The following is a 24,901-nucleotide window of genomic DNA, read 5'->3' as shown; positions in this document are numbered from 1 at the left end:
CCCACACTGTGGTGAACGACTTTTTTTCCATTTTAAAGCTTTGAATCACCTAACAGACAAATCAAAGAGCCTGACAGCCCTTCAGCCTCTCACCCTAATGATCTGTCCCTCTTTGAAGGGAAGCTCCTCATCGGCAGCATCTGGGTTTGGGGACATAGAGAGCGGATCGTAGTCAAAGAGGGCCACAAACACCCGGAAAGGTTCCTCAGGCTCTGACTCATCATAGTACGTTGGGGAGCGGCGTTCCCGATCCCTGTAACCATCTTAAACAGAGGGAAGACAAACAATCCCATCATCCTGGATTACAAAACAGAGCTTCCACTAAACGTGACCCCCACTGCTGCATGTAAATCACTTCTATGATAAGTCCAGGTGCACACAGTGAAGCATGTTAGTCATCGATGAAGTATCATTCACTCCTCATATTGATTTGATCATGCAGGTTTGCACGATGGATTCAGTTCCATTCATACTTGTGTCTGTCAGCATGCAGGCAAAAAAAATCTGTGATCAATTACCTCATTTAATTCATCGCCTATAACAACCACACACACACACACACGCACACACAGACAGACCAACACACTCCATTTATCCATAACATATTTGTCTTATTATCACATTTGAATGTGCAGTGAGAGACAAATGAGGGGCAAGACAAACACGGTGCATTACATAGAAGTGATTCATGGATGTGAAAAGACACCGTGGCACATTACACCGACACTGACAACACACAAGACTCTGACATGCACGCAGTGAAATGCACCTGATTACCAAGACCGTGTGTTACTATAGCGATATAAAGATCTATACCACTCTGTGTGTCCCCTGCAGCAGAAAGAGGTCTAAGGTTTATGTTCTATGTGACTCGTATCTACGCTCTCCTCCACTGTCTGTCTGGCTTCATCCGGTTCCACCTCAAATATCCAAAGAAACATAAGTCCCGATATAAAGCAGTGACGTTACAGTCATTGTTTATCATCTGATCAACCCTTATGTTTCTTTTGCGTTCATGCATGGATCCCCCTCCCCCTCCTCCCCCTCAGTTTAGGTGTAGCGGTGGTGGCAGGTGTGGTTGTACCACAGAGGGGAGGGGTTAGCAGGCATCTGGAGGTCAGTGCAGTGAGGGGGGGAGGCATTCTCCGAGCAGTCAGTCAATCATTTCTCATCTGACCATCCCGAGGGGCGGCCGGGTGCGACTTGTCACGGCTCCACGTTTCGCCCGTTCAGTGCAGTGCAGCGACTCATGCTGTGCAACTGGAAGCATAACCATAACCATTTTCTTTTTAATTGATTGAGGGAAAAAAAAGAATCAGGCACGCGCAGGTGACCACAGCTACTTCTTGCCATTGTCGGTGGCATTTGGTGGCTGTTCTGAGGAGGGGGAGGGGAGGGGGGCGGCAAGGGGTAAAGGGGGGGTAGAGGTCCAGGCCCAGAGATACCGCAGGCAGCAGCACGTACCATGGGGAGACCTGGTGCCGCTCGCGTGCCTGCGGGACGAGCGCGTCTTGTGCCGAGCTACTCTGCCATAGTAAACATCCTCGTTGACGGGCGAGAGGTTTCCCTCACTGTTACTCTCTGTGGTTATCTCTACAGGAAACATCAATCACAGGGGGACGGGGTTACAACGCAAAGCTCGCCCATCCGTGAGCCCACCTGAAGTCTTTCCTATTGCACAAACTCCACATCCATGTTTAGGTAGTAGATGAACATACAAAACCAAAAAGGAAAAATTATAATAATGGTGGTAAAAATGTTTATGGATTATTCATTGGTACGAGGATACATTACCATATCTGTGTGAGGTGCATTGGTGCTACTGTGCAGAGCTGCTTGCTGCTTTATTTTCATGTCTGTAAGCTCTTGTGAAGGGTATGGACATGGTTTACAGTACAGACAGAGAAGTGATCTGGAGACACACAGAAGCTAATGGGGGTTTTAACAGAGCAAAACAGACTAATAGGGCACAGAAAACATTGAAAATAAAGAAAACACTCTGAATTCTCTGTGTCACTCTCCAGTACCCATACTGACCAATGGAAGGGACCATGAGGGGTCGCCTCTGAGGCTGGGGCCCGCCGCCGCCGCCGCCACCGCTGCCACCACCGCCACCGCCGCCGCGGTTGATTCTCCTTCCTCCGTCCCGGCCTCGGCCTCCGGCGGGAGCGTTGGCCTAGAACACACACACAAAAGCACAGAAAAACAAATACAGAAACACTCGTGTGCTGCACTCACACCCCCGCACATGCTCGCATACAGCGTGTGAAGAGAGACGCGTCCACGCACATACAACGTCCACAAAGTCATGGAGCACTCGGGCAAGGCACGTACGAACACAGACGCACACAGGAGACGCACACAACACACAAAACATAAACAACTGCTAATGACAAATTTTAAATAAAGGTTTGTGGTTTATGATTGTGTGGCATTTATGGTCTTAGAGTCTTTCACGCCTGGAGCCGTGGGACTCAGTGGGTGACATGGGAGTCTACAGTTACAGAGCAGTTTGCATGGGACTCCAACACCAACAGATCTCACGTGACAAGAACCTGACTTTCAAGCGATACTCGGCCGATTCGGCCAAATTGAAGGATTCTCTCAGCTACTTGTGTGGATGTTATGGAGGCGACGTCACGTAAAAGCTGCAGACTACCGTGAGGCGGCACCAGGAAGTCACTGTAGGATTAGAATGTTGGAGAACCACAATCAGGGAACGTGTCGTATCTTATAGCGAGCAGCTTTTCTATTGCGTTCTGTGGTTCTGCTCGGGTCCAATCGGCTCTATACGGGACCGCTGCAGCATCGCTTCATCAACTCCTCTCATGACTCCCATGTGACCCAGGGAGTCGCCTGGCCTGAGGTGTGAGCGACTCTCAGAGCATAAATGCTGGTTTACTGCTGACCACTGACTCAGAACTGAAGAAGATAGTTGGATGAGTAACCAAAACTCTAAACCAGTCAATTTGCCTCCAGCTGCTTTGGCTTGAACTCCAAATCAATCTAGCTCATTGTGTGTTTTTTTAACAGTTCACACTGATCAATAATTTAAGCTGGATAATCACTGATTAGATTTATAATAAGGGCCACGAACTGCACCTTGGGTGTGTTGTGCGAGTTGCGTCGGCGTCCCTCTTCCAGCTGCATCTCAGAGTACAGCTCCTCCTCATCCTCCTCCATGATGTCAGACAGGTCAGAGCCACGGCTGCTCTCGCTGTGATAATCTTCACTGTGACTATAGTGAGGCTTTGACAGCCACACACACACAGACAAATGTAATTATATACATCCACATACAGAAATACGCACGCAACACACACACACACACACACACACACGTACATTTGAGCACACACATGCATGCACAGACTTACTCATATGAATGCATGCAAAGACGCCAGCGTAGGAATATACACATACAACCACACAGACACGAACACACACACGCACTCGCTTCGCTCTCTCACACACACACACGCGCGCTCTCGCATTGAGAAACACACTTGGAGTGGAGCTCAATAGATGGCAGGTGATCCATCACGTTTCTCGTGGTTCTTACCGGCCTCCCCAGCTCAGAGCCTCGGAGGAACTCGTCCACCGAGGGTCCTCTCCGACGGCCGCGTGCAAACCCTTCCTCATCCTCCTCCTCCTCGTCAGAGTGATGCTGGTGAAATGACTGTCCTTGCTCTCCGTACCTGGCCGGTCGTCTGTCTCCCTAAATGGCGCGGATGAGGAGAGAGTAAATTAAGGAAGAGGAGGAGGAAGACGGCGAGGCTTTATTGTTGATTGTGTTCTGAAAGTAACTTTGTCTTGTGTGGATAAACACTATGCTGTGTGTGTGTGTGTGTGTGTGTGCGGTGTAACACACTGACATTAATCAATACAATGCTTAATATCCTTTCCTTGGTAATCAATAAAACATTACAAACTGTGAATTTACTATCCTATTTACTGTACGAGAATTTAGTATCCTCAGTCGGGTTCTGTGAGAAAGTGTGTGTCTGTCTGCCTCCCTCCCTCCAGACAGACAGCAGCGCAACACAGTCACACATGATCTTAGAGATTATTCCTATGGTTCCTATGGTTCCCATGGTTCCTACCTTGCCGCTCTCTGCCGCCACCCTCTGCGCCGCCTCCCGGGCGATGGCTTTGGCCACTGTGTCTGGGATCAGCGTTCCTCTGGGCTGTGGTAGAATCCTCTGTGGGGAGGGCGAGCGGGGGTTGGGGGGCGGCGGAGCCTCCAGGGTGTGGCACTGCAGCGGCAATAGAGGCTGTATGGCTAGAGAGCGTGTAGGGTCCCAGCCCAGCTGGCCAGGTGGAATGGGCCCCCCGTGGTGGGGAACTGGCTCTTTGGCATCCAGGTCTCTGGCACTTACTGGTCTCTGAGGTACGGGGTAGGGCTGAGGGTGGGGGAGCAGAGGCAGCTGGTGCTGGGGCCGAGGACCTTGGTGGGGCGGGTGAGGCTGAAGGTGTAGGGGCTGAGGGTGTGGGGGTCGCATCTGAGGTTGCGGGGGTCCCCCTGGGTGGGGAAGTCTTGGATGGGGTTGAGGGTGCAGAGGATGGGGTAGGAGAGCGAGCTGCTGCCCGTGGACCTGGGGGAGCGCGGGCAGCTGGGGCTGGGGGTGCGGGAGGTGAGGGGACTGGAGGTGGGGCTGAGGGTGCGGAGGGGGGCCGGGGTGGGGGTGTAGTGGCGGGGGGCCGGGGTGGGGGTGTAGTGGCGGGGGCAGGGGAAGCGGAGGTAGAGGCACCAGCAGGTTGTTTGGAATGACGGCGACTTGGGAGTCCTGGGATTCTCCCTGTACGGACAGCGTCCTGACGATGACCTCGTGGGCCTCCAGGCACTGAATCCTCGTCAGTTCCACGGCAACATAATCTGCCATTGGGAACAAGACCTCAGCGATCTACAACAGAAATAAATAGAAACAACAGCAAAAGCATCAGCGTAGTCATCAATTTCCTCATTACAACAAATATGAACGGACATCTTTCACTGTTCCTGATGAACTGTTGCCTCTAATTGAGTTGAGAGTAACTGAGTCTCTCACTCCTGTGCTCACCAGAGGGAGTGAGAGACCTTCCTGTGATATCATATTTGCACTCATTTAGAATGACAGCTAGGGGGCAGTGCAGCGTGCCTACAGGCAACTGATGACATCATACCACTCTGGCACTGACAGAGGCTTAACTCTTTGTTTCCTGTCTGAAATAGAGCTTCTGATTCAACAGGATTGAAGCACAGAAGTCTACAACTAGACACTCCAGTTGCTCTGTGCTACGCAAAATCTCACACAAGACACACACATTCACACACTGAGCCTCTGATGATGAAGCTATAGAGTTAGGACACAAACACTGGCTCCCCTACCCTCTGTCCTTTAGTGCAGACTGCATAGCCGATGACATTTGCCCCATTGGACGTCCCTGTGGGGGAGAGGAGGGGGGGCTTCCAGTGGACCTGCAGGACCCCTGGCGCCTGCCCACACAGCACCTGTACGTCAATGGGAGGGTTTGGAGGCCCTGGAGGGGGTATGAGGAAGACGTGTAAGAATATATCCCTGTCACATTTTACTCCAATAATAAACATGGACTACAAACAGGAGGGAGGAGTGTGAAGCATTCATCAAGTGCACACAACCATGCAAATAAATGCTCACACACAGGGAGAGTTGTGGTGTGGGAACAAAACCAGGCTTGTTATACGCTTCTGTGCGCTTAAGTCTCAAAATGATGACACTGCGCCGTGTTTATAATTTGTAGGAATACACAATTCATGCGTGTACATGTGCGTTAAACATATGATGATGTCATTCTATCAGGTGTGATATAGAATCGTTCTCGAGTTGTAATAGTACTGAATTGTTCATTTACTTCTGCCTAAGTCTAATGTCCATTTAAATGTGAAGTTTAATGAGATGAGACATAATTCAAGTCACAATGACACAATATGGTGTTCTGGGCCATCTGGAGAAACACTTTGTTGTCTTTTGTCTGCATGCAGGAGACAATCCAGTGAGTCTGAGTACAGTCCATTCCTTGTCTTCCACTGTCCTGGGCCCCTGGTTAACCATGCACAGCTGCATGCTGCAGGCTGAGGGTAATGAGTAATAACTGATCGTATCTTCTGGTGTTTTGACGTAAACCAATTACTACTGTGCAGTAAGCAAACTTGGACAAAACTGCATTTGGATATGGTTTCAAACAGCTGATTTGAATAGAATGGGGGTCTGTGTCATCACGTGCAGATGGAGAATGTTCCATTCAGCTTGGACCCATAACAAAATGCATTTTGGCCCATATCTCAAAGTGACACTGCCATAACAAGTATCTGTGCCCAGTCAAATCAGGGAGAACATTCTTCCAAAAGCATCGTAACATTAAAATCATCTCTGCACATTGGTTTGCAATAGAAGAAAGATGATGTATTGCTAAGCCTCATGGGAAACCCAGCCCAGGAGTGGTATTTCATTCTGACCTGTTCTGCAATATGGTGTTGGACCTGGACAAAATACACAACAATGGTACAGTGAGACAAAGCTCAAGTCTACAACACAACAGTACATGTGTGTAACATGTTGTATACAGAAGTCCTGACCGCTCTAATGTAGCATCATCCCGTACAAACCCACTGTGCATATTAGTGATACTGCTCCTCTAACTTATTGAGGTAAAAAAGTGCAACACTGACCTGCAGCCTGAGTGCAGAACTCCACTCCAGCTTCCTTCTTCTCTCTCTGCTCCAGTGGCAGCTGCCATGGCACCTGATGAGGCTGAGCCACCACCGTCACCTTGTACACTGTCAGGGGCGTTAGATTGAGGAAACGAAGTCTGTATCTCCCTGGCTTTACTAATGCGTGTTCTACCCCATCCATGGACACTGTGTGAGCATAGTTACTGTTGCTAGGCAACCAGGAGAGCTCAGCGGTGTCACGCTGGATGTCATCCACGCGGAGGCCGCATGGCGCCACCACGACGTTGGCTCCCACCAGCAGACTGCAGCGCAGCTCGTCTGATAATCCACGGTCAGTGGCGCTCTGCACCGACACGCGGTGAATGCAGCCGTCCAGGTCCAGCTTCTCCAGCAGACACTTGGTCCGCCCGCCGTACTGTATACTGGCACGAGGCTCCCCATCTACTAGTACGTTGTAGCCAGAGATGTTCCCCCAGCCCAAAGGCACCAGCGGAGGATCCCAGGCCACGATGACACTCCGTGCCAGCTGCTTGATCAAGTTGATCTTACGAGGATAAGGCACAACATCTTCAGCCAGGTCCTCAGGGTCCAGGGGCAGCCCTGTCCCATTGCTACATGGTCCCAAGGTGCTGACTGAGCCCAGGAGGCCGTCCTGGGAGGAACCTCCATCCACAGCCATCAGAGCTAGTTGTGTGTGATCGAGCAGGCCCAGGTCGTCCCCTCCATCTCCAGCCATGATTGCTGGTCTTTCTTTATCCTGGACAAACTCCACAAAGTTGGAAGGGACGAGCCCTCGCTGGCCGTCCAGCAGCTCTCCTGAAACACACACAGCAGGGGGCTACTGCGTATATCTCCAAAGACGTGCACTCACATACATACATAGACACATACACATACACATCCCTATACAGTACAGAGATCACCCTGACTGGATCGATGTCACACACACAGTGCAGCATGATCACAACTTCCATGATTCAGGAGAACAAACAGCTTATTGCCAAAAATGGTTGAACCTGAAAAGGCTCCACTTCACTGAGTGTGTGTGCAGGAGGATACAAAGCTGCCTCCTGTAAATGTTGTAAAAACAGCTGCTAAAATTAGCCTGAAATGAACTAATGGCTCCTGAGAAGAGAAAGAAAAGCAATCACTTGAATACACATAATTATAAGTGAGAGCTGCTTTCCTCGCAGGGCAGGAGTGAGTCACAGAGTGGGAGGTGGGAGATGCAGCATGTATACATATTTACTATTCACTGAGAAGTCAAATGTAGGATTCACTGCTTAAATCTCAGAACTGAAGTTTCTTGTAGTGAACATTTTGAAGAAGATTCCCCCCCAAAGAAGCAGGAGATGAAGCAGAACCTCCCTCCTGCTCTTCTTCTCCCTCAGCCTCTCTCTCCCCTCTGAGCACTGGGAGACCTTAACCTTAGGCCCATCTGTGTGTTTCCGTCCAGTGTTTGTGCTGTTTGCGTGCGTGTGTGTGTGTGTGTTGGCGATGACGCTGAGCCCTGTTGGATTAGTCACGGAGCTAACAGGGATCCGGGGTCGCATCCTGACAGCAGCCTGGTCCGAGGCCTCAGTCTGCCTCCTCGCCGATAAACACCAGGCTGCCTCAGGATGCCACCAAATCTCACCGCCCACACTGAGTGAATCACAGCAGCTGAGGGGCCGTGCGGAGCTGCAGGACCGCCAGCTCGGGGGGGATTAGGATCGCCTCCAACCAAGAAGCTTTCAGAATTCGAAAGAGATTAGACAGAGAATCGCTCCGATCGGCAGATATATAAAAACAGGAAAACAGCAACATTTTTAAACCTCTGCGTTCTATTTAGGATTTAAGATTTAAATCTTAATCGTCAGTCAGAGTTTCGTTTCTCACCTTCGTAGAAGCCATCGTCGTCCATGTTGCCGTAGACGTAGAGATACTTTCCAGCCACGAGGGGAAGTTCTGCCTCCGGGTGCTCGTTTGGTCCATCGTATGGGTTATAACTGCAAGGAGACACGGCGGCGGTTAAGCCCAGACAGGAAGTGCAGCATCACTTCCTGTGCACCGACTCGACTCGGCGTGGTGTCGCTCACCTGTAACGGGCAGTGCAGAGGCGGACCTGGCCTGTGTATCGAGGCTTGGACCTGGGTGACGGGTTGACCTCATCCTCCATCTGCAGCTCCATCAGACGATCCAACACACACACACACACAAACACACACACACATTAATCACACTCACATCTACTGTACATTCACATCATTAAGATTCAGCGCCGATCGCAAGTGAAGCGGCTCAGTTTTTACGCAGAAGAGGAGATTTTGGGCGTGGCTCTGACCTCTGTGGGGGTCAAGTGTGGCGGGCTGCTGGGTGGGTCCGTTGTCACGGCGCTGGATCGAACGCACGGCAGCTCAGCTCGCTCTTTGTTTCGACTCTGCAGTGGGCAGGGCGACAACTGGGAGATCAGTGGCGGCGGTGGCGGCGGCTGCGTGTTTGCTGCTGCGTTCTCATCGCCTGGGAAACATTGATTTCCATAGCAAATAAAGAGCAACTGTCACTCCTCCTGCACCCGTTTGAAGCTCATTGCACAGCTATTGATCTGCCTGTTGACGGGAAAGACTTTACCAGGCGAGGAGCACCAACCCCACCCCACCCCCATCAACACCTTACATCCACAAAGCCCAGTGAACTGAAATAAGTGTTCTGTGTGTGCTTGTGTGTGCTTGTGAGTGCTTGTGTGTGCGTGACCTTTGCCCTTTGCCGCTCTGTATAAATCTGCATGGCTGATTCTCTGTGTTTGCTCACTCTGCCGATAACGTAGAGGAGGATGAGGAGAATCCTAATGTGTTAAATTACGTTTTCCTCATACATCAGGCCCTGATCAATCAGGGCAGGTATTGATCACGACTGAGCAATATTGCCGTCGCTATGGCTGCGGTGCGAATGAGCTCATCCAGCTGTTTAATGTGTCGTGTCTGGCGGATTGGAAACACGGCGGCTCTGGTTCGGTTCTGATCATGAGCCGGGATTATGTAGAGCAAAGATCTGTGGTAGGACTTGCTAGGATCTGTACCCACCTGTCTCTGGGGGGGCGTCCAGTCCAGCGACGGCTCGTGACGGGTTCTTCTTCTCCGATGAGATGGGGACGTGGGGTTTGGTGGAGGTGGAGTTGATTTGGAGGCCGTCTGCGCCGTCCGATTGCAAATGGAATCTCAGCAGCTCTTTGGACAGCTGGTGGAAGTGTTCACTCTGCCACCTGCATTTCCTCTCCAGGTCACAAACCTTGACCTGTCAGTCACCGCAGAGCAGGGAGGGGCGGGGACAGAGGAGGGAAAGGGAGGGAAGAAGAAGAAGAAGAAGAAGAAGAAGAAGGAGAGGAAGAAGAAGAAGAAGAAGAAGAGTCTTATACTGTAGAGGCGCCACACTTCTATCTGCTGTCAAATATATGATTATGTGATTGGATCTGTGTGTTTGTATGTGTAGTTATGGAGCTTGCAGTACCTCTAACAGGTGTATTGCTCCCTCATGCTCTTGGCCAGTCTGAACCCGAGCCTGCAGAAAACACACACACACACACACACACACACACACACAGAATAAACACACACAAATTCAGCACTACCTGGCAACAAATACATCGGAAATGAAGCACAAAGTCTCAAGCGTGTAACACAAAGTTCAGGTGTTCTTCTTCTTCTCTGCTTGGACCCTCGCGGCCTCGTACCCTTTGCAGTTGAACAACCTCCTTCTGCTTGGTGTGAAGGGCCACCAAGGCCTGCTCATGCTCTGTCTGCAGCTGCTGCTTCAGCTCCACAGCCTCGCGCATATGCTGCAGGAGGACACACACACACACGCACACATTGCAGGAGGATGTAAATAATAGATACGAGCTCAGAGCCGCGTTGGGTTTTATTCGCTCTTTTTTATTGAGTTTGGCACATTTGCTTAAACTTGGAAAGTGTGCTGCTGCTGCTGCTGTCCCCGGCACCCGTGAGGAACTCAACCCATCCACCTTAACGCCAATCCTGCATTCTGACGTCTCCGGAGAAGATAAATGAAGCTAAAATACGGTGGAGTTAATATAGAACACACACATGGACGCCAACAATCTTTCCTCCCTCAAATTAGCCGAGTCACGTCTACACACTTACTCCTCCGCAGAGTTAAGACCCGCTGCCACACGGTGCGGAAAAGTTAAGAGTAAAGACCCTCAGATGTTTTGTGGAGGAGGCTTAAGGAGGAACGACAGCTTAGGAAACTCTGACGTCCATCATTCCCTCTCTGTCTTCTCGCTCAGAAAAGCCTCTTTGCATCACGGAGAGACTTCGGGCTAAAGCTTAAAGCGAGGCGCGACTCAGACGAACGCGGGCTCGCTTGTGTGCGGCAGAAAAAGCCCAGGATTGTGTGTGTGCGTGTGTGTGTGTGTGTGTGTGTGTGTGTGTGTGTGTGTGTGTGTGTGTGTGTGTGTGTATCGACGGCTGTGTTGAAGTTTCTTAATGAGATGATGTCACCGCTTAACCTTTGAAGAGACCTTTGCATTGTTTTTGTTTGTTCTTCACATTGGAGCTTCCTGCATCTGTGCTCTCTCTCTCTCACACACACACACACACACACACGCACACACACACACACACACTCATAACGCGTAATTTTCCGTAAACAGTCCCTTTGTCTTTGTAATCGATACAGAATGAGAAAGTGATAAACCTTTCTTTTCTGTGTTAGGGAGCGGGTCAATTTTTCTCCGATGGGTACATTTCTCTCTCAAAGACGCCGACAAACAGGCGGTCGATGGGAGACGCAGGCCGGAATGTGTCTGATTACTATTGGCGGAACGCCATGAAGAAGAGACGGAACCCGCCATGCCTTCGCCCTTAGGGAAACTTTCTCCAAAGCAAAAACTAAACGATATTAAAAAGGGGGAGTCGCGAGCCGGAACCCTTCAAGTGTCCAGTTTTATGAGGTGGGAATGAGTTGGAGTCCTGTGATCCGTGTCCATGAGAGGAGGAGGAGGAGGGATGAAGGTATAGATGAAAGAAGGGAGGTCTCACCTTTAGAACCTGCTCGAGGTTCTCCACTTTGCCTTGGAGTCGACCCCTCTGCCGCTGGGCCGCGTCTCTCTCCTGACTCACCGCGGCGAAGGTTTGTCTCAGCTGGTCGTAGTCCGACTTGACCTGAAGAGACGGAGGAAGAGGGAGAGAGAGGGAGGAAGAGGGAGAGAGAGGGAGAGATGAGGACAAGGGACAAGGGGGATGATCAAAGGGCGCAGTCGTTCCGTTGGCGTCAGTGCTCTGTGTGAAATCCTGCGTGTGTGTGCGTTCTTCTTCTATGGTCTGTGTTTTGGGCCGCAGGGTTGACTGAGAGTTCACAGCCCAGAAGAGAAACTCAGCACTTTCTCTCCATTTAGCCCCGACGAGGCTCAGCTGCTGACTCCAGTGTTCCCGCCCTGATTCCTCCGTTGGTCAGAGGCCCCTGAGCCCCGCCGGCTCCCCCCGAGACCGAGAGAAAAGTATTTGTCAGCCATAACGCGGATCAGCTCGTTAATTAACAGGACGGATAGGCTCACTTTAGGGCCGCTGATTTAGACGGCGGCAGGGGAACTCGTTTCTTCTTCTATGATGGATATTTTCCACACGTGTGTGTGAGTGTGTGTGTGTGTGTGCTCACTGCGTCTGTCACACCTGCTCATACTTGGACGCCCTCAGGTGTTGGACGATCAGCTCGAGGTTCAGGCGATTCTTCTCCTGCAGGGTGGCGCCAAGCTTCGTTTTCTGTGGGAGGAAAAGGAAAGAGTTTGGATTCTGGAGAGATTTCTATCCTCCTAACACCGTCTTAAAACTCTTATATAAGCGACAGATGAGTGACTCAGGTTAGGGCCGACCCCCCCCCCATCCCTCTGCATGTGTGTGTGTGTGTGTGTGTGTGTGTTTGGCTGAGCTTTCATGACGGCTGGAGGACAAAACCCACAGCTGCATACTGTCACCCTCCATTCAGTATGTGGTTTTAGGAGTTAAGCGAGAGAGATGTAAAGGAAGGGGAGGACAGGAGGAGGAGGAGAGGAGGAGGGAGAGGGGGACGAAGGTGAGGAGAGAGAGAGGTACGCCTGCACTTCCTCTCTCCACTCCCTTCTTCTTCTTCTTCCTACATTCACATTGTGAGGCTGAGGCTGCTGCAGGTACTCGAGCGTTACATAATTACGTCAAACTCTAAACTAGGCCGACTCTCTCCTCCTGTCACAGCCCGGCATAGCTTCAGGAGTGATGAGGCCGCTTCGTTCTGGGCCCGGTCACATCCTGGCACCAGACGTCACCACGACTACAACACAAGCAAAGCATCCTTGATACCAACTAAACCAGCAATGGGAGTTTAAGGAAGATGTAATGTGTAAGGTTACAGCTGTGAAAAGAGGGTAAAGGACACGTTTGACTCATTCTAGACAAAGTGCAACAGCTGAGCGTCTTTGCTGTGAAACACACTGGATGTTAAGAGTTGTAGTCGTGTATCTATAGAACAAAGGTTTGTCACAAATAGAGACAAACTGAGAGACGCATCACCCTGTGTACAATTACAGGGACAATGAGACAGAGAAGGACGTGGAGTAGACATGGTAGGAGATGGACGAAGGAAGGAAGGAAGGAAGGAAGGAAGGAAGAAAGGAAGGAAGGAAGGAAGGAAGGAAGGAAGAAAGAAGCTTATGTTTTCATGGGCCTCAGGAACGATCCGTCTCCTTCTCCACCTCCTCCCCATGAATCACACGTTCACAGCTCTGCTTAGCACCACATAACATCTTGTAAACACAGCGCTATACTGCAAAGCCAAAGGACACACACACGTCTGGGTGCCAGCGGCAACCCTCAATATGCACCAGTAAACAGAAAAATCTGCTTCGGAGATATGAAGGATTTGATGAATATGCCTCCTCTGGACCAGGAACATTCATCTAGAGCCGGATTAATACAAGAGAAGAGACGTAGGAATCCTGCTCCCTCTCTCTCTCTCTCTCTCTCTCTCTCACTCTCTCTCTCTCTGTGTGTGTGTGTGTGTGTGTGTGTGTGATGATATCCGATCCATATGTGCGTGCAGGCGGAATGAACAGGCTATAGGGGCAGAAACCTCAAAGCCACTATTGACTAATTCACTTTGACAACTTATTTGATCTCACACACGCACACTTACACACACACACACATGCTGTCTTCTTTTATTCTGACCACAATTATCGTCTTCCACCCAACACCACAAAATTTACCCTCTGACCCTGAATCACCTCAGAGCAGTAAAGCCTCACGGTAAACTTATACACTCCCATAGTGTGTGTGTGTGTCTGTGTGTGTGTGTGTGTGTGTGGTGTGTGTGTGTGTATGTTAAGGAGTATTTTGATTGGGGATAAGGAGTAAGGATTGGCCGAATAACGCACGAAGGTGTCGATCGTCGATCAAATCGGAGTAGGCGGGACGGAGTAGTATTCACTCCAATGATTGGTCAGTTTTCCTTCGTGCCCTTTTCACCTGAGCTGAGAGACGCCGTTTCCTGTTTACGTTACGTCTAAGCGCCCGTCCCGCACCAGGCTTGGTGGGGATCGTTACAGGAAACAACAAGCTTCAGAATGCTGGTAAAGTCACAAATTTATTCCATATTTTGGCGGAGTTATGGCTGATAAGGATGCAACGGTTACATGACGTCTTGAGCAAGCTGCGGTTTGTTTATAAAAAGTGAGCAGCCCAGTCCAAGGGCTTATCAGAATGTTTTCACTGGTTTTCATTGTTTTCAGTTGTTGCTAAGCTGCTTTTAGTTGTTGCTAAGCTTGTAAATGATTTTTGTGGTGGTGGATTAACATGATCAAGACTTATAAGGTTTGAAACGGCAATTGTTTGTGACATGGCCGAATTCCTGAGGTGTGCATACTTTTATTCAGTAACAACAGATTACAACAGGTATGAACTTGTGGCTTTTTACATGTTTCTGTACCACTGTGCTGCTCCTTTTGAGAGTGTTGTTTCCATATGAGAGTGGGTAGATTGCTTTATTGATCCAATCATCTGGCACCTGCAGAGATTTGTGACGTGCAGGTCGCCTGCTTGTTTACAGCTTTACAGTTTGATTCCGCCGCTCTTTGTCTTTGCCTCATCTTCTCAACAGCCAACGTAAATCCATCATCATCATCATCATCATCATCAAGTTCTCTAAATCTGCCATCTGTGTGCCGTGCACTTCAGAAATCTCCTTCTTTCTTCTTTGTACCCGGCGTTTTGTGATGAGCAGATAAAGGCGAGAGGCTTCACTGTATCAGCTCAGAGTATCAAGTCGCTTCCCTGAGCAAACGCAAGCAGCTGTAGCAAAGCCGCAGCACCGAACGAAACGCTGATGCCTCCACAAAGACTCCAGATCAAAATTCACTGTTATGGGAGTTTACGGCGGGGATCAGGACGATTCTCACCTCTGTAATGTAAGAAAAGCTTTGATCAGATCCACAGAACTCCTCCACGATAACAGTGTGAATGCTGAACTAATGAGCAAGGCGTCTCACACTTAATGGACTGTGTGTTTACTGTGATGCTGCAGGTGGGAAGATGTGTTTTAATCAGTCTAAGCATCATATAGTTTCAACCGAGTGTGTGAAACAAAGAGATACGATTGATGTGAAATAGTTCTCTTCTGGAAAATTAAAGAAATACAATCAAAATGTAGCTTTGACCTCTTACACCTCCTACAATTACTACCATAGCATCAATAATGAGGCCAGATAAATGATCAAATCACAGGTCCGATTTCTATGATGGCTTTTGCTGAATAGCTGGAGCCAGCGCATGCTCGTGTGTGTGTGTGTGTGGAGGACTGCTGCTCCTCCCTCTCACTTCCCGGGAGGATCGTCATTAATCAGATGTCACGTTGGAAACACTTTGTTCCACTTAACTGTGGCTGTGGAGGCCGTGGCGACATGTGCGATCTGGAGTGGTGAAGCTATGGTGGGAGCGTCACAGCTAAAGCTCCGTATTCTCCCTTATGTTATATTAATCACAGCTCAGAGATGTTGCTGCATCAAAGCCGTCCAGTTTCTCTTTCTTCTGCACCACAATTCCTCCCTGGTCCTAGTTAAACATGGTGCCACCTCAAGCTATTGTGATATTTCAAGTGTGAACTTTACTCTATCATCCCCTCTGATGCGCTCTGCATCTGCTGGGCCTAACGCTCCACTCTGCATGCTGAGTGGTCCAGTGAGGATGCTGTGGTCTGGCGTCTATTTGTGCGCAATCGCAATCGCAATCGCAATCTACGACGGTGTGAGAGATGCTGCTGCACTTTCGCGGTTGAGGGAAGTGGAGCCAGAGTCGCTCCTCCGGCCTCAACGCTAATGGCAGCTCTGGATCGGTCACAATGCGTTCAGCACCACGGACAGCGACTCTGCTTCATTCCAGCACTAGAAACGGACAGAACACGATAAACAAGTGTTTCTCAAGCTATGATTCATGTACTTATGGTTGTACTTGCAGTGTTATGCCGGATATGAGGACACACTTGCTGATGTGCAAGTTTGAAGTTCAGTTTATCTGAAAACGTCATTTTTTGGGGCATGGGACAAAATGAAGGATGTGGTGCAGTGTGAGACGTTTGAGACATTTCCATGGGCCCTTTAAAAACCCCTTAACTAAGGTAGTGATGAACTTGAGTTGAGCAGAGACACTGATCCTGATCCTGATCCTTTGCAGACCTCAGGGGTGAACACGGGGACACACTAAGACAAAGTTCGGCCTCCAACTAAGGACACGTTCAAGATTGTTGACCTTAACTGAGTTGCGAGCGAGCGAGTCCTGGCACTCTGCGTTCCCACTTAAGAAATTGCTTATGAAGATGAGGAGGGATCGGGAAATTTATTGCGCAACCCCACAGAGGTTGCGGTTTCCATATGAAAGGTGATGTAGACTGTATAGATAACGCAGAGTTTGTCCTCTGGAGGAATTTGGAAAAGTGTTTCAAAACCAAATGATCTTCAGGGAGTTTCAGCTTCAGAGCATCGCAAAGAGCATTTAGATGTGGGTTGTTGGGGAAAACTCAGAAGTAGCTTTGGAGTAGGAGATACTCACAGAGCTCAACAAGAAAGATGTCATAGTTACTCCAACACCTTTACGTGAGCTTTTCATGAGTGGCATTCATGGTAAATGCAGGCATAACTTCAGCAATACATCATTCATGACCATACTCTTCATATATTTCCTTTTTATGCGTGAGTTTCAAAACGCTCGTTAAATTTGCTCCTCTAACTTAAGCTGATCGCGTGTCTCCACAGGTGCCTCATCCATGAGTCATGAATCTATGGCTAATCCTGTTTAGATGATGGTGCGAGCATGTGTGTGTGTGTGTGTGTGTGTGTGTGTGTGTGTGTGTGTGCGTGTGTGTACTTGTGCGTCTTCCTTCCTTTGTGTGTTTGGTTATATTTAACAAACGTGTGTAGACCTCCGGGGCCATTTTCTCCTGCAGTGTTGACTATGGACACAGCTGGCAGGGGCGTCATGCTAATATAGAGAAGCATCAGAGCTGGAGTGTGTGTTTGTGTGTGCATGCAGGCATGAGTGAGTTGCGTGACTCGCATCTCCAGGCATACATTCATCATAAATTAGCCTTAAGCTCTCGTGCATCCACAGAGTTCCAGACCCCTCGTCTGACCCCTAAGGAAGCAGAATCCCTGAAAATAATTCATGTGGCAGACACATTCGCCACACACTCGCTCGTTCTGGTGAAGCTGGAGTCCTCCTGACATTTAATACACTCACAATTTGAGGGAAGCCCCTTCTGCTTGTGGTGGATAAGTAAATAAACGTAAAAAAAAAAAATAGCCTGAATATGTAAGAAGTGACTCATTTCTGCAGAATTAATATGCGGATCAGCTAGGATGGAATCCCAGCCCACACACTACGACACTCACACACACACACAGTCACACTGTTTAAAGAAGTGAGATCGATATGAAAGGGAGTCTTTACACACATGCACATTTCTTTTTACACAAACCTAAATACATACTGAAGATTTAATCGTGTAGCAAAAGCTGCAAGATTTATCTGCTGTACATCTTGTGCATGAATACATCAGGTGTGTGTTTGTGTGTGTGTGTGTGTGTGTGCCTCTACTGCAGCTGGGGCCGATTCAGAATTTTATAGAGATACGGCAGCTAAGGCAGAGTTGAAGAGGAAGGAGAGGCGGGGAGAGGCCGGCGCCACCGTCAGGAGAGATTAGATTCTCCTCCACGTGAGACGCAGCCTCGCTCACCTCCTCGCTCACCTCCTCGCTCACCTCCTCTGTCTCCCAGCGGCCTTTATTTTCTGCCTCTCCTCTTTTTATAGGCGCGATACCCAACAGGAGAATGCAAATCTGTAAATCTGCAATCCCCTCCAACATGGATCCAGAAACGTGAGCAGAGACAAAGAGAAGTGAATAAAGAGAAATGGTCATCAGCATAAACACCGAGACAACAAGGAAGCAGTTCTACCAGTGACAAAAAGTGAAAGGTACAAGGCGGCCACTACATCTCCCATGGGGCATTGCAGTGAGGAACAACCAATCACAGAGCTTAGAATTTATTTTCATCTAAAATGCATCTAATGATACGCTGATGATACGCCTCTGTACACACAGTAACAGTTTAGGTTGTGCTTTGGGGTCTGAAGTTGACTCTGATTTCCGTCTGTTTCCACCACGATCCATATAGTCTGAACATGTATGTACTGTATTCTAGGACGTCTTCCCCTCCTGTATGTAGGTGCCTGTTATGGTTCTTAGACATCTGGACTTCCTGCCTGCTTGTCAGAATACAGTTCGGAGAGAGAAACAGCCCCTCTTCTCCACTGTAACAGCTTCTTATGATCATAACTGCTGTCGTGTTCAGAGCTTTCCTATGATATCAAAGCGTCATCCAGGAGACTCCACTGTTTCTCCTTTTGCAATAGTCCAAAATACTCCCAACCTCTCCTGAACATACTTACATACTTGCTGGGTTCTATACAGAATGTTTCAGCAGTGCGAGGTATGAGGATGAGGAGGGCTACCATGATCTCCCTTGAGAATCTGCGTACACACGCTGTGTTATGTGGTGGCAGTGAGAAGACAAACAAACAGGGCTCCTGTGACGTGGGCAGCGATGCTTCCTGTCACACTGATGACAAAACAAATTTGACGTGACCGGGACCTTTTGTTCCCGCAAGCCACAAAAGCGAATATCAGACCACTGAAAAATAAGTTCTGTGGGAGCGAAGGGGAAAAAAAAGGTTTACATCTGCGCGGCTGGAACACAACATACACACACACATATACACACAAACGCATACTAATCGATCATCACAAGCTGTTGCGCACACGTCTCTGTGTGTTGCCATACTGACACGCATGCCACAGAAAATGCGGCACTCCCACTTAACACGCTCCCATGACCCTAATCTCCCGCAAAACACACACACACACTGCACAAGTGCTAAATAATTTACATCTGACCCCATTGCACAGTTGCTAAAATGTACAGAACGCCAGAAACACACACTGACGGAGCCTGAGCAGAGGTTTTCCTCACCAACAGTATCCATGGCGACTATAATGCAGATCCATATCTACATGTATATAAATGTACATGTAGGAATTATAAAGGAAACGGAGGTGCTACTTGTTAATCATCCGAGAAATTCACCTCAGAAATTTCCCCTCCAAAAATCTGGGATAACGTAAACTGGGAGTCAGAAAACAGCCATCTGTGGAATTCCGCATAATGGCGAAAATACAAATGCTGGCATATGGAACACAGCTGACACGTGAGGCAGTCTTAGGCCTGGTGCGGGCGGGACTCAGAGGCACGGAGCCGTAGGTGACAGGCGTCCCTCCGTCCCCTCTGCCTGCCTCTCGTCCCCACATTTGCATGTGTTGTGTTTAATCATGGAGTAGGTGGATGAAGGGAGAGAGAGAGAGAGAAGGATGAGACGAGGAGAGGGAGAGAAAGTTGGAAGAGAAGGTGATGGTATAGAATCAAGGCCTGTTGTCTGTGACTCACACGAAGAAACAAGCCACTAAATGGAGTTTGTCCAACCTACGGACTGCTGCTTAACTCGTCTGGGAGGCTTTTACTCTGAAGTCGTCCTCTAAATGACGCCTATTACATGACACACTCTCCATACACGCCCTCAATTAGAGCTAGATAAAACGCCGCCGATAGCAGATGGCGGGAGACGCGCGCACGATAAAACCTAATTGAGAGACAGTCAAGAAAAATACAGCTTCCTGACTCGTGAATTTGTTTTATATAGTTTTCATAAGAGCGCCTCAGGTTGTAACAATATAAACTAATGAACTGAGCCACGGAATTGATGCTGAGTGAATTTAGTGGCATTCCAGCCGAGGTAACGTCAGCGTTTAAATACCTCGTTGCACCCGTTTGTTTTATGGATTTCAAAAGGAGCCCCTACATCCCATGTATGACACAATGAACTCCTGTTATACTTTATTAAACTGGGACTCTGCTCAGCACGACTCAGACATCTCCCCGCCGCTGACTTCCCCTCTCTGCACACCCCGCCCTCGCCCGCTCTTTGCGTTCCCCCTCTGCAGTAGCTCGGTGTCTCTCCTTTTAACTCCTGTGCATCTTGAAAAGCTGCCAGGAAATGCTGGGAGGAAAACGCTCCTCCATTGTTTCCCTAGCCGGCGAATTTACATCCACACTCACTATCAGCCAGTACTGGTGCTCACACTCATGTTCAGGCACATGTTCATACAAGGTACACACACACACACACACACACACACACATACATACATACATACATACATACACACACACACACACACACACACACACACACACACACACACACACGCAGCATCCACGCGCATAGGGGTGAGGGTTGCTGGAAGGGGTTGCTATAGAAACTGCTCTCTCTCAGGTATGTGTCAGGATGATAAAAAGTAGCAGCTTCATATTGAACAATCGTTTGCATCCAACACATCTGATGCATGAATATGCTGATTGTGATCCTGCACACAGGAAGAGTCAGCGAAACTTTGATTTATCTGCTTTCAGATATTAGATATAAGGAAAAAGTGAAAAGTACAAGTTAGTATGCCAAAAAACACTGACCATGCACACACACACACACACACACACACTTTGCATACATGCTGTATGCGTGTGTGTGTGTGTGTATGGAGGCTATAATCAAAATCACAAATCAAAATAATCATGTCTGACACAGAAGCAAAACAGAATCTATACGATGCAAATGTATAGGACGCACAAGCATGCATGGCTACACACTGTTAATAACATAGTGCGTGTGTGTGTGTGTGTGTAGGAAGGCACATAAACCAAGAACAAGTATGACAAATGTGTGTGTTGGTGCACATGTGAAGCACACACACACTGTTTGCTGATGTATGCATGCGCAGGCTTACAGTCTGCAGTTTGCTTCTACGTGTTTATATGCATATGTGCTCTGGCTCCTTTGTGGCTGTTCACGATTCAGGGACTCTGCAGCGCCTGTATGTCCTCAGGAACATTTAGATTAGTCAAGGAGGCTGTCGTTTGGCTGCCACACTCACTGATAATCTCGAGAGGAGAGCAAGGAAATCAACCATGAGACTCAAAACACAAGTTTCATTTCCTCTCTCGTGCTTCGTTCCTCCCTCGCTCTTTCCCACTCTCTCTTTCTCTCTCTGTCTCTCTGTCTCTCTCCCTCCCCTGCCCTCTGGCACTCAACTGATGTCAGCTGGCAAAGCCAACTCGTCTGCTGCGGAGAGATGAGAAGTGGAGGAAAGAGGAGATAGAGAGAGGGGAAATATGAAAGATGAAAAAAGATCAGCAGCGCGCATAAGATTTGCTCTCGTCTTTCGCTGCGTCTTGGAGAGAGAGAGAGAGAGAGAGCGAATGTGTGTGTGTGAGACGCCAATCACACCAAGGTAAATGCTGCAAAATGAGATTTATGTTGAGCTGTCTGGACATCATCTCTATCGTTCTTCTTTCTACTTAAGTGTCTCACCCGTCCAGGAAGCCATATACACAGAGCAGGAACATGCTCACACACACACACACACACACACACACACATGTTATCCCAAGAGTGAGCAAGTTACTAGCGATGGACGGGCCTTCAAATGTTTAAAAACTGACTAAATGTAAGGCTGGTTTTACTTGCTGAAACCAGCGATGACGCTTGACCTTTTCTCATAAAGAGCCTCCATTGATGTCCCACACTCTCTGTGACACGTTCAGCTCACCTGCCACAAACAGGTGTTTCCCAGTGTCACTGTGGTTACTTTGTCTGCACATGTGTACTGGTGAGACGTTCACTCAGCCAACTCACCACCTACAAAACATCAGCAGCTAGGTTAGCTTAGCGGCTATGCTAGTTAGCTACCTTAGCAGGGGCTTATTGGCTTGTAGAAAGTGATGCTAGGTGCTGGGTCGTAAAGTTACAGCTCAAAACAACATGAAGTACTTCCTCAATATGGACGTAAAGCACAGAGGGCCCAGTTTAGTCTTTGCCAGTTGAAAAGAAGCAAAGATAAAAGTAAATAATGATGAGTGGTTTGTTTTGTGGACTTGTAAGATTAGCTGTTGTGTTTGCGCTACACTGGCTGTCTTTGTTAGGCTACAAGTTAGCCACAGCCAACGTCACGGTGAACTAACACATTATACGGCGCAATAGTTGTACATTTTACATCACATGATTCTACATGTGCGACTATTGAACGCAGTGTTTGTGGAGAAGGCGGTGTTTACGCCGGTGCATTGACTCCACGGTGCTTTGAGACGGTGGATGTGCGAAGAAGCTCGTCTTCTGTTTCTGTGGGACTGACACCAAATCCTGATGTTTACTATTGACCTTTTAGATCAATGAAAAATGTGTAGTTATCTGGTTTCAATGTAGCTGAAACTAGTATGGTAGTAACGTTGGCACATTTCATAATTACATAAGAAACAGTTGTAGTGAATGTTTTGTTTCACTTAAAGCTCCGTCTGACTGTCTGTAATGTAAAGGTAACAGATGTCGGGGTCGTTTTCAAAGATTTATAAATAAACTCTAGCATACTAATGAACTATGCTGCAATTTAGTGTAATTACTTTTCACAAACTGAGTTAGTGATGACTGATTTTTGCAGTGTGGAGTTGGAGAACCTAATCACATAATCAAGAGACACATGCCAACTAAACTCATACATCATCTTGACACACAGACACACACACACACACACACACACACACACACACACACAGATTGTTGGCATCAGGAGGATCACAGAGTGGTAGAGAACAAGTGTTCATCAGCCAGGAGTGAGTTAATATCACCACCAAACACTGGCAGCTCCTCAGCCAGGCAGGAACCAGGAAAAGCTCAGGTTACCACAGCCAAAAGCATCAACAGAGAGAGAGAGAGTGAGACAATGCAAACATAATCACAGGTTCAGACCTGCACACATGGACGTGCAGAAAACAGAATCAGGTGTCAAATCAATCAGGCAAATTATGAGATATCCCAACCAAACATGTATCTCCCTGTCTCCATGTGTTCATGTGAGCATGTGAACACGTGTCTTCATATGATATCTTGCAAATTATAACACTCTACATGTGTGTACGAGTGATTGTGTCTAATCTGAGAGCACAAGCCACACCTGCAGAATCAAAAGCTCACAGGCTGATTCTAACCTGCCAAAACTCAACACACCATCAAACCAAATAAAGACCAACCCAGAACACACACACACACACTGCTCACACCCAAAACAGGTGGCTCTGCTACCGCCGAGAGACAGACAGGCTGGATGTCCCCTCTTTCTCCCATCAAATGAAGTCCCAGAGGAGACAGGATGTGCTCTTCCTCCCTTCGTCCCCCCTCCCCTCCACCCCGGTGTCCCACGGTGCAGCAGCACAGACAGGTCCCCCCCCCCCCCCCCCCCCCACACACACACACACACACACACACACACAGCTGCCTGGCTATGCTAACCTCATGCACTATATATAGGACTCAACCCGCACGCAACACACTCGCATCGACGCAGGCATGCTCACACACACACACACAAGAGGAGGTGCCCAGAGACAGAGAGAGAGAGAGAGTGAATGAGAGAGAGAGAGAGCGGAGGGACAGACAGATGCAGCAGTACATACAGGAAGCAGATAAAGGTTAAAGGATTAGTATTTACCACGTTTGTTGGCTACCACAGGAGCATCTTTACTGAGGTGTCGCTTACTCCTCCTTCCTCTGATCTCCTCCCTTCCTCCCTGCTCTCTGTGGGTGGGGAATTGTCAAACGGCTGCAGCAGCAGCAGCAGCAGCAGCATCACTAGCAGCTCCAGGGCCTCTCTCTCTCTCTCTCTCTCTCTCCTGCTCTCTCTCCGCCCCCTACACACACTCTCTCTCTTCCCCCGTTCTCTCCTCTCCTCTCTCTCTCTCTCTCTCTCTCCCCACCCTTAGACCCTCCTCCTTAACACCCTTCCTCCATCATTTTCTCCTTCCCTCGCCCATGCTCTCTCCGCCTCTGCTCAATTTCCCCCCATTCTCCCTCACGCCGTACGTGTGTGCAGTGAGCTGAGGAAATCCACTCTGTTGAATTAATCAGCCATCTCCACCGCTACAAACATCAGCAGCTGTAAAAGGGGCCACACTGCGAGGAGGAGGAGAACTATCATTAGCAATAGAACAGACACTAGAGGCTGAGATCCAAAGAATAATAATGAGATGCAAGGCTGGTTTACGACCACTGTCTCGACTTAAGCTTCAGATTTCAAATTGCCTGGCTGCTTCTCTCTCTCTCTTTCCCGTCTGCTTCCCAGTTTCCTTGTTTGGTTTGACACTAATGGGACGGCCACTTCCTCTTTATCAGTTACATACACACATACTATGGCTGCAGTGAAGCTGAGAAAGTGTGTGTGTGTGTGTTATGTATGTGTTGTCTCTATGAAGAATGTTCTGAAATCAAGGTAATTTTGGTATTGGTGTCTCTCTCTATTGTGTGTGTGTGAGGGGGAGAGAGGGAAAGAGAGACAGAGAGAGAGAGAGAGAGTAGCACACAGAAGAAGCAGAGAGAAGTAACTGAAATAATCCATAAATCAGAGGAGAGAAACACTCCTGCGGGTGTAACTGGATCAGATGTTAATGCCTGAGGAGACAAATGGAGCAGAGTGCAGCGTCGTGCAAAACTTTTCCTTGCAAAACTTTCGAGTTTTGGCGTTTAGAGTGTGAGGTGCCGT

At 48.6% G+C, this 24,901-nt stretch overlaps 1 protein-coding gene across 3 annotated transcripts in view; it reads right to left on the bottom strand.

Annotated features, from left to right (window-relative positions):
• The window catches only part of LOC142992823 (RIMS-binding protein 2-like), a 41,086-nt gene that overhangs the window by 5,908 nt on the left and 10,277 nt on the right, over positions 1-24,901 (bottom strand). For 2 of the 3 annotated variants that reach the window (XM_076143335.1, XM_076143334.1), the window contains 16 exons: positions 12,358-12,447; positions 11,728-11,850; positions 10,401-10,505; positions 10,178-10,228; positions 9,754-9,964; positions 9,015-9,190; positions 8,770-8,849; positions 8,570-8,679; positions 6,689-7,507; positions 6,476-6,499; positions 5,369-5,520; positions 4,104-4,904; positions 3,563-3,718; positions 3,103-3,249; positions 2,038-2,176; positions 94-263 (listed from right to left, as the gene is read on the bottom strand). In XM_076143335.1, coding sequence (XP_075999450.1) covers positions 94-263; positions 2,038-2,176; positions 3,103-3,249; positions 3,563-3,718; positions 4,104-4,904; positions 5,369-5,520; positions 6,476-6,499; positions 6,689-7,507; positions 8,570-8,679; positions 8,770-8,849; positions 9,015-9,190; positions 9,754-9,964; positions 10,178-10,228; positions 10,401-10,505; positions 11,728-11,850; positions 12,358-12,447 — 3,354 coding nt within the window. The remainder of the gene's footprint in view (positions 1-93; positions 264-2,037; positions 2,177-3,102; positions 3,250-3,562; positions 3,719-4,103; positions 4,905-5,368; positions 5,521-6,475; positions 6,500-6,688; positions 7,508-8,569; positions 8,680-8,769; positions 8,850-9,014; positions 9,191-9,753; positions 9,965-10,177; positions 10,229-10,400; positions 10,506-11,727; positions 11,851-12,357; positions 12,448-24,901) is intronic. The other variant, XM_076143336.1, reaches the window with a different exon arrangement.

This window comes from Genypterus blacodes, unplaced genomic scaffold (genome assembly GCF_046128005.1).
Source record: "Genypterus blacodes isolate CSIRO-AG114 ecotype Tasmania unplaced genomic scaffold, CSIRO-AGI_Gbla_v1 ptg000023l_1, whole genome shotgun sequence".
Lineage (NCBI taxonomy): Eukaryota > Metazoa > Chordata > Actinopteri > Ophidiiformes > Ophidiidae > Genypterus > Genypterus blacodes.
Note: the sequence above shows the minus strand (reverse complement) of the source record. Positions and strands in the feature narration are given on the sequence as shown.